The sequence below is a fragment of the Diaphorina citri genome, unplaced genomic scaffold (genome assembly GCF_000475195.1).
Source record: "Diaphorina citri unplaced genomic scaffold, Diaci psyllid genome assembly version 1.1 scaffold1737, whole genome shotgun sequence".
NCBI lineage: Eukaryota > Metazoa > Arthropoda > Insecta > Hemiptera > Psyllidae > Diaphorina > Diaphorina citri.
Window position 1 is genome coordinate 7415 of NW_007379163.1, and position 10047 is coordinate 17461.

A 10047-nucleotide genomic window follows, 5' to 3' on the forward strand; every position below is an offset into this window, starting at 1 on the left:
TGGTCAAGGCGCTCGCCTGGTAAACAGGAGGGCGTGGGTTCAATCCCAGCCGAGGTATGGAATACCTACCTCGGTGGTGTAGTGGTCAAGGCGCTACCTACCTCGGTGGTGTAGTGGTCAAGGCGCTACCTACCTCGGTGGTGTAGTGGTCAAGGCGCTACCTACCTCGGTGGTGTAGTGGTCAAGGCGCTACCTACCTCGGTGGTGTAGTGGTCAAGGCGCTACCTACCTCGGTGGTGTAGTGGTCAAGGCGCTACCTACCTCGGTGGTGTAGTGGTCAAGGCGCTACCTACCTCGGTGGTGTAGTGGTCAAGGCGCTACCTACCTCGGTGGTGTAGTGGTCAAGGCGCTACCTACCTCGGTGGTGTAGTGGTCAAGGCGCTACCTACCTCGGTGGTGTAGTGGTCAAGGCGCTCGCCTGGTAAACAGGAGGGCGTGGGTTCAATCCCAGCCGAGGTATGGAATACCTACCTCGGTGGTGTAGTGGTCAAGGCGCTACCTACCTCGGTGGTGTAGTGGTCAAGGCGCTACCTACCTCGGTGGTGTAGTGGTCAAGGCGCTACCTACCTCGGTGGTGTAGTGGTCAAGGCGCTACCTACCTCGGTGGTGTAGTGGTCAAGGCGCTACCTACCTCGGTGGTGTAGTGGTCAAGGCGCTACCTACCTCGGTGGTGTAGTGGTCAAGGCGCTACCTACCTCGGTGGTGTAGTGGTCAAGGCGCTACCTACCTCGGTGGTGTAGTGGTCAAGGCGCTACCTACCTCGGTGGTGTAGTGGTCAAGGCGCTACCTACCTCGGTGGTGTAGTGGTCAAGGCGCTCGCCTGGTAAACAGGAGGGCGTGGGTTCAATCCCAGCCGAGGTATGGAATACCTACCTCGGTGGTGTAGTGGTCAAGGCGCTACCTACCTCGGTGGTGCCGGGGGGAATTTTTTTTCAAAATGGATTTCCGGGGTTTTTTTTTTTTTTTTTTTTTTTTTTTTTTTTTTTTTTCAAAACAATACTTTCCATTATTTATTTATACAATAATAATTCAATATTCCTTTAGTCAATACAATAATAATTCAATTTCTTTTCAGGAAAGATTCAAATCCAAAGGCTATGAAATGTCACGTAGACAACATTATAGCTGTTCTGGCTACCTGGAAGAGTGAATATTTCCACACCAGGAAGGCGATTGAGGAAAGTGGCAAAGGTAAGATAAGAGGCATACTACGGGATGGGCATGCTACGACACAGACCACGTGCGTTTAATGTCGCAGTTGTACAATTGCTTCGAAATAAAAGTGGTGGAACACTTTTGTTCTCGTTTCTCCACAATTTCCATCTCTGAAGTATAAATATCACTTCCAAATTCTTGGCCAGCACCTGAGAGCTATGTCTAACTGATGAGTTCCAATAAGAACGAAACGCGTCTTAGGCTGCTCTCAGGTGTTGGCTAAAGAGAGAATTTGAAGAAGGAAAGATGAAATAAAGGTTGAGTAGAGAAGTAAGTTACTGCACTACTCCACTATGATCACTTCTATGATATGAAAAGCAGCTTGACCCATGTGAGTTTTGTACTTGGCGAGGTTTTGTACACGGGGATTGTGGGGGGATATCACTATTTTTCGAGGAAAAATTAATAAAACTAAAACACTTTGTGTAAGATCCAGAGTCCACCGGCTAACCACTAACACCACTGAGATTAGTTTTTCTAGGGGGTATCTGTTTAATTAGGTATCAGTATTTAAAAAAAAAATCTTCAATAATCTTTTTTTTTTCTCTCCCCAGATCTACAAGCCGCTAATCGAGGCCCACTTCCACGACCCGCTGGCGGCCGAGGTCGACTCGAGTGACGGCCCGACCAGCGGGTGTAAACTGGCGGCCCACCTGTTCATTCAGCCGTCCAGTTATCGGAGTATCGCTCTGGAGAAGAAGGCGGGGCGACCGGACATACCTGGGGAGTTGAAAGAAGATATGACCTTGTAAGTCCCAGGAAACCAGGGAATCAAGATGGGATTATTATTAGTTTCTTTTCATATTTAATTTTATTTTTTAGATGAGTGTTTCACCGCCGTTATTTTGTAGCAATCAAACAACCGCTACATTAGATTCGTGTGATCTGTGTTGTAGCAATTGTAGCATGCCCATCCCGTAGTATGTCTCTCATCAGATGGGCAAAAAGAGACAATACCTCCCATTTAGGGCCTTAGTCAACAAGAGAACACCAGAGAAAGTAACCCGTTGAAATATTTGCAATCGAAGAACAAATTTTTGCCGTTGGTGGGAATCGAACCTGGGACCGATTGAATGATTAATGTCATGAAGAGCAGTTTGCCGACATGAGTTTGTACTTGGAGATATTTTTAAACCCAGAAAGTTTTTTTTTTGGGGGGGGGGGGGGTATCATTACTTTTTGTGGGGCAATTTTCAACGTTTCTTTTTTTCCTCAGTGCGGACTTGTACTTGGCGACATTTTTAAACCCGGAAAGGTTTTTTTTGGGGGGATATCATTGATTTTTGAGGTGTATTTTCAACTTTTTTTCTGTGCATTTTTTTAACAGTTTTCTTTTTCTTGCAGTATAAACAGGATATATTTTATTCAATTCTATTTTTATTTTATTTCCCTCAGTGCGGAGCTGGATCGTCAATACCAAGAATCTCTAGCGCGTTTGGCCAAAGTCAAGGAGGAGATGACTAGGTCCAAACTGTCCCCACGTAGACACACAGCGTCCTCTCGAAAGTCCGCGGAAGATTTTGGCACCCTGGACCCGAAAAGTTTACCCAATGTGAAATCCAGTCTCCTGCAGAGTGTTACCAACATAGAAGAATTGCTAGATTGGTGAGTTTGTTTGGTTGTTTATTTGTGTGTGTGTGTGTGTGTGTGTGTGTGTGTATGTGTGTGTGTATGTGTGTTTTTTTCATCTTAATACAAATCTCTTATTAATACCCCTTTGGAAAAAAATAAATAATAATAATAATAATAATTAAAAAAAAAATGTATCATGGTCTTTGTTGCCTCAGTGGTGTAGTGACCAGGTTGCTCGCCTGGTATGTGTGGGTTCAGTCCCAGTTCACCTAGATGGAATTTTTTCCTCAATTTGCGAATTAAAACACATTAATAATTAATTAGCCACTGCTGTTGTTTCAAGTCTTATTATAGTCTACAATAGTCCTACATCCTCTTGAATTTTGACAAAAAAAGACCTCAATATTAATGTATAATTAATTTCAGCAGTATAAATAAGCACGATCATTCGTGTCTTCCCTTAGGTTTATCAAGAACAAAAAACTGCCGCCAAAATTGGAACTTCCCGAGCAAGCAGTTCTGAATTCCACCACCATAGAATAAAAATAATAATAAAAAAAAAAATGTATCATGGTCTTTGTTGCCTCAGTGGTGTAGTGATCAGGTTGCTCGCCTGGTATGTGTGGGTTCAGTCCCAGTTCACCTAGATGGAATTTTTTCCTCAATTTGCGAATTAAAACACATTAATAATTAATTAGCCACTGCTGTTGTTTCAAGTCTTATTATAGTCTACAATAGTCCTACATCCTCTTGAATTTTGACAAAAAAAGACCTCAATATTAATGTATAATTAATTTCAGCAGTATAAATAAGCACGATCATTCGTGTCTTCCCTTAGGTTTATCAAGAACAAAAAACTGCCGCCAAAATTGGAACTTCCCGAGCAAGCAGTTCTGAATTCCACCACCATAGACGTCGGTGCGCTAGTGTCGGACACTGAACTTATCACACAGTTACGACGTCTGTGTGTACAATGGACGAATGAACTAGTGCACGCTCTGACGTCACTCGCTAACAAGGTAAGAATAGAATATTTGTGAATTCGGTCACCATAGACATCGGAGCGCTAGTGTCGGACACTGAACTTATTACACAGTTACGCCGTCTGTGTGTGACGTCACTCGCTAACAAGGTAATTTGAACTAAACACTAAAAAGAGTAAAAAAAAAAGGAATTCGAACCAACAACCTCCAGATCCAAAGTCCAAAGTGTTAACCACTGCACCACTGTTGTTGGTGGAAAAGAATAGAAGTTCATTGAAATTAGGAAGAATAAATAAAAAGGTTGAAGCTTAATTACCGGCCGAAGGCCGTAATAACAGAACGGCCGGAGTTCAGCTCAACCAACGCAGCGGCCAAAGGCCAAAACGCTTTAAATCATTCTATGTTGAATAATTAATCAATGGAAAGTTCTGAAATAGAAACAAAGAGCTACTTTCTGGTGCTCTTATTGTTCATCTGATGACGGACATATTACGGGATGGCCATGCTACGACACAGAGCCTCAAAGTTTCATGTAGCAGATTTCATTGACAAAGTACTACAATAGAATGAGAAATTTGTACACTTGTACCTGGTACACCCATCCGGTCCATAAAAGCAAATGCTGTTGCTACGGATGGGAAAATATTTCTTATTAACTTTTTCTCTCGGTAAGGGGCAGCGAACCTGGGACCTTCTGCATGGGAAGGTCTTACAGTTTTATTTATTTATCTTTCCTCTTAGGAAATGTCCTGGAGCTCCCCCAGTGCTGAGCTGGTCTATTGGAAGGACCAGGAAGACACGCTACGCTCCCTATTTGACGCATCGTCGGACCGCCGCATTGTGAACGCACTTAAGTTACTGAAGCGGACCGAAAAGCAGAAGGCGGCGGAATATTTGGCGGCCCATGCCCGCCTCACGGTCCAGCTCAAGGCGGCCCTCGCCAATGTGAAGATCTTGGCCGTCCTTCAGCCCTACTTCAAGGTAAAGTAGAACTTCAAAGGTAGAATAGACTAGAATATACCTTGTTTAATGTTTATCCTGCCCGAATAGGACTGAAAAGTCCCTTTACCCCAGCCCCTTTAGCCCAATTCTAGGTAGAGTAGAACTTGGATATTTATTGACCGAACGAAGTGAAGCTTACCACTACACAACTGAGGTTGTTTCATGCGTAGAATAGAATATACCTTGTTTATCCTGCTCGAATGAGATTGAAAAGTCCCTTTACTCTCGCAGTCTAAACAAGGTCTTATTTATTTTCATAGGTAGGGTTTACAAATATGCAAATACGAGTATAAATATAAACCTTGTTTAAAGGAAAAAAAAATACATGTGTAGTGCGTAGTGAGGTCTACGTTTTAACTCTACCGTTTTCCATTTGGTTTGGATGTTGGAATGATTATTCCGCTATAACTTGCGATTGTCTGGTCCGTTTTTAATGAAACTTGGTACAGGTTCACGTTGCGTGCTGTGAGCACGTCGCAAGTTCAAATTTGGGGTCCCAGAATTGAGCGGGGTTGATTTTTGGTCAGTTTTTTCTCCCATTAAGCTACGCCGAGCAAGACCACTAAATGGATGAGTGACATGAACGGCCATAAGGATTTCGGCTAGTATTGAATAAAAGGTTGATCCCAGCTGAGGCATTTAATTTTATCCTCATTTACCTGTTTGAGAATTTCACCACTTATGGAGCTCTTGGGTTAGGTGGTGGAGAACGCCGTTAACCTCGTCTAGTAATTACTTTCCACTGAATAACTTACATTATACATTTTCAGGTTTCTTCAAATTAAATTGATCCGAAGGGCAAGGTAAACCTAGACCCTTGACAAATGGAATGTGCCTGAAGGCATTTGATGTGTTCCAATCCACTCGATCCCACATATTATTAGTAACTATTATTATTAGTATTTTTTACGCCCATTTTCTCTCCTTGTTGTTGTTGTAGCGGCTTTAGCTTTCGCCGAACGGCGATAGCAGAATAAAGAAAAGATGTCTTTTTGTATCTGCTATACACCGGGGTGATGGTCTCTAGCTCTAGCCATGTTAATTTGGCTGGCTCGAACCGCAGTCAACTGTTCCGAGAACGAACATTATCACATCAGGATAAAATACGCCCCGGGTGGGAATCGAACCCGCGGCCTAGCGCTTACAAGGCAGACGCACTACCAACCAAGCTAACTAGGCTGGCTATTACAAACCTTGACGAAGCATAAAATTCCTACAGAGGTAGATTTTTTTATAGCCAGCTGTGAAAGCAGGTTAAATGCACCAGTGCACTGAAGTTAATCGATGTTGTGCGTGGTTAATATCCGGATGTGGGCAATGGCGTGCTGTTTTTTTTTTATTATTGGGAGGGGGGGAATTAGTTTTTTTCTCATCATGGGTTGTGGGAATATTTGATAGGTACTGCTCTAAAGATAGGTGCTAAAAAGTCCTCTTATTTTTTTCAGGTGGATGAAATGCTGGGTAGAGTCACCGAGTTGTTGACTCCCATAGAAACGAGTAACATCGATATTTACCTGGATGAATCCTGTGCTTACTGGATAGAACTCAGGTAGAATAGAATAAAGAAAAGATGTCTTTTTGTATCTGCTATACACCGGGGTGATGGTCTCTAGCTCTAGCCGTGTTAATTTGGCTGGCTCGAACCGCAGTCAACCATCGTGAGGACTTGTGCTCTTCACCCCTCCTGACCAATACAGATAGTAGCCCTCTCTTAGTTCTTTGGACCCATTTCCTTTCCATTTGGTTTCACTCAACCCCAATATGTCAAGTTTTCTCTCTTTCAGTACGTCGATGCATTCTTCAACTCGTCTGGTGAGGGACATCATGTTCAAAGTTCCGATTTTGATGGTTTTATTATCTTGTTTTGATTTCTTTGTTGAATTTGATTGTATAGCGTTCCTTAATCGTAGTCCAGTATTTAGTCCAGGGCTAATTCCAGGTATGACAGTCCGGGGGGTTCCGAGGCTTCTGTTGGGATTGAAAGCGGTTTTCTATACAGACTAATGGCTTGCTGGGCCTAACATAGTCCGTCTGTTGTGTTGTTAAATACATAACTAACACTTCAGAGACTTTCCTTACTTCACTGTATACACAGCTACTTCCTGAGACGTTTGGAACCATCAGGTTGTAAGGGGTTGGTGTTTTCTTCTTACTTCACTGTTCTTCATGGCAGTACAGCTAGTCCCTGAGACGTTCTGTTCAACAGCGAACCATCAGGTTGTAAGGGCCGCTGTGTCATGTTTATGTCTGTGGCTTGACAAGCTGGTCTGCTCCCTGTTTAACGTCCCCCAGCCAGAATTTTTTATTTCCCTCTCTCTTCTCTCTCTACATCACAGTGGGCCATGGGGTTGAGTCATTCTAGTTATGTAATTTTTTATTTCCCTCTCTCTTCTCTCTCTACATCACAGTGGGCCATGGGGTTGAGTCATTCTAGTTATGTACCTAGGTATACATACTAGAATTTTATTGTAGGTACCTAGTACGTAGTACAGTATAATTTTATCGCTTTTTCTCGGTTGTCCATCCGTAATCCTGACTTCTTTTATTGTAGGTACCTAGTACGTAGTACAGTATAATTTTATCGCTTTTTCTCGGTTGTCCATCCGTAATCCTGACTTCTTTTTTTTTATCTGACTTGTTTTCAGCTTTTATTCTTCTCTTCGTATGTAAATGTAAACTTTATCGGCACAAGTTACCAAACAGAGAAAGGAGCTGGTGTCTGTCTGTGCCTTCATGTGTCCTTTCTTAGCTTACCCACGTCATACAATATCCCCCTTCCTTCCTTCCTCCCTCCCTCAATTCAGAATTCTTTGGAAAATTAATGTTTTAGTGTGTAATGTGAAATGATAATAGAACACCATTTTTCTTTTCACATACCCAACATTACATTTTGAACTTTGAACGCGAAACTTAGTTCATCCGCCATTTTCCCATGCCGCGAGCTGAGGGAGGGAGAGATTTTGAGGAGGAGAAAAGTTAAACGCCAAAGTTTTTGTGTAAAGTTCGCAGTTTTCGCGAAAAGTTGAGCTCGCTCTCGACCTTTCTGTGTTAGGTACTGGAAGATTTAATTTATTTTTAGTCTTTATTTATTTTTCTATTCGTGGTACAAGGGAGGAAGGTAAAAATAATGTTTCATGCAATTAACAAGATTTTTCTCGACTTGTTATGTTGAGTTTTATTTGAAGAAGAGAAGAAAATGGCCGGAGAAAGTAGAGAGGAACTCTAGCGTTGGGTGGAAGAGCGCCTTATACAATATTTAATCAGCTCCCCTGGCGATTGACGATGATGTAGTGTAGTTAGTAAAGTTCATTTCCACTTGCTTTGCACACAAGAGACCCAGGTTTGATGTCCGATTATTTCTGGTACTTGGTCTGTATTTTTCCTGTCACCGGATCTGAATAATTCTATATTCGGGTCAACAGTAATTGAGCCCGGTTGATCGGGCAATCGGGCCTGTTGAAATGACCATGGCCTTTCTATGCTAAATGGGCACCACTCAGCCAGGTAAAACAAGACCTTGAAGCGAAATGAGAAGAGAAAGAACATAATTATATCATCAATGAGCAATTTTCTTGTAAAGATGTGAGAGAGCTCCAAATTGTTCACTCACTGGTTGCTTGTGCTCAGCAAAGGAATTCCCATTTCAACTCTCAATGGACACTAATAAAAATTGTAGGTCCAGCAAACATAATATCAGCAGAAAGTGGCCACAGCTAGGGTAAGTGTACCATTTATTCGCCCATCACCTAAAAAACGTACCATTTATTGGCCCACCTGTGGGTCTACGCCACATAAGTCTGAACTGGACGAACTTTTTCAAGATCCAATTTCATCAAAAGAAAGGGCTTAAAGACTGCTATCGAAACAGTGGTATTTGAAAATTGTAAGTCATAAAAACAAAAATTAGAAAAATAAATGTGGGCAGGTGGGCCAATAAATGGTACGTTTTTTAGGTAAGCGAATAAATGGTACACTTACCCTATGTGTAATGTAAGCACCTCTTCCTATTTAGCCCCAGGGACCCACCGAACCAGCGAAGAGAAAGCGAAAAGAATTTTGGGGGTTTTTTTTTTTTTTTTTTTTTTTTTTTTCGATGGTGGGGTTTTAACGTTACCAATGGGCTAACCAACTACTTGGCATTGAATTTGGAAGCACAATTGGTTATTGTGGGGGGGATATCAGTGATTTTTGAGCACTTTAGAGAAGTGTTCTCGTATTTTGTTTCGTCAAAAACCTGTTTGTTATTCTGTTGCAGGACAAACCCGTAAGGCAAACAGTGTGTTTTGGCGTTCAATTTGGAAGCACAATTGGTTTTTATGGGGGATATCAGTGATTTCTGAGAACTTTGTTTCGTCAAAAAGTTATTCTGTTCCATTCTTCTGTTGCAGGACAAACCCGTAAAGCAGGCTCTGTATACTGGGTACGACATCTTGCGTCCAAATTGAAAAGGACGGTACTCCTGTTTCAACAAGTGCCAGAACTCATGTGCCTCGAATCAAAGGAAGAGGCGTTTGCTGAATATCGGACGGTGGTGAAACAGTTGATCTTGCGTCCAAATTGAAAAGGACGGTACTCCTGTTTCAACAAGTGCCAGAACTCATGTGCCTCGAATCAAAGGAAGAGGCGTTTGCCGAATATCGGACGGTGGTGAAACAGCTAGAAACATTTGAACAGGTCACTTATCATGACTGGCTTCACAAGGTAAGTGTTTCATCGATATGGATAAGTGTTTCTTTTTGTAAAAAGAAAAAAAAAAACGCATACACACACACAGACACCAACCGTGCCATTCCATTTTTAAGCCACTTTTTCACTAGTCCTAAGGCCTACCTTTTCTTCGAATTTCGATAGGTCGCCAACACACTCATATTTTTTTTCTTTTTTTATAACTTAAACAAGGTCTAATATGAGTTTCTGGGAGAATGTAAGTGTTTCATCGATATGGATAAGTGTTTCTTTTTGTAAAAAAAAAAAAAAAAAAACGCATACACACACACAGACACCAACCGTGCCACTCCATTTTTCCTTAAGCCACTTTTTCACTAGCCCTAAGGCCTACCTTTTCTTCGAATTTCGATAGGTCGCCAACCCACTCATATTTTTTTTTCTTTTTTTTATAACTTAAACAAGGTCTAATATGAGTTTCTAGGAGAATGACCTGATGGCCAAGTTTCCGACATTTGAAAACAACAACAACACCAACGACAACAACAACAACAACAACAACAACAACAACAACAACAACAACAACAACAACAACAACAACAACAACAAC

At 41.9% G+C, this 10047-nt stretch overlaps 2 protein-coding genes across 2 annotated transcripts in view; both read left to right on the forward strand.

Annotated features, from left to right (window-relative positions):
- Window positions 1–1522: 1522 nt before the first annotated feature.
- LOC113470666 lies at window positions 1523–9040 on the forward strand. Its single transcript, XM_026829296.1, has 7 exons — window positions 1523–1546; window positions 1770–1963; window positions 2611–2820; window positions 3626–3806; window positions 4512–4751; window positions 6218–6321; window positions 9028–9040. Exons 1-7 carry the CDS (start codon window positions 1526–1528, stop codon window positions 9038–9040), a joined length of 963 nt encoding a protein of 320 aa, XP_026685097.1. The 5' UTR covers window positions 1523–1525.
- Window positions 9041–9328: 288 nt separating this feature from the next.
- Window positions 9329–10047, forward strand: part of LOC113470667 — a 7610-nt gene continuing 6891 nt past the window's right edge. Inside the window, exon 1 of the mRNA XM_026829297.1 lies at window positions 9329–9473. Coding sequence (XP_026685098.1) covers window positions 9372–9473 — 102 coding nt within the window. The 5' untranslated portion in view covers window positions 9329–9371. The remainder of the gene's footprint in view (window positions 9474–10047) is intronic.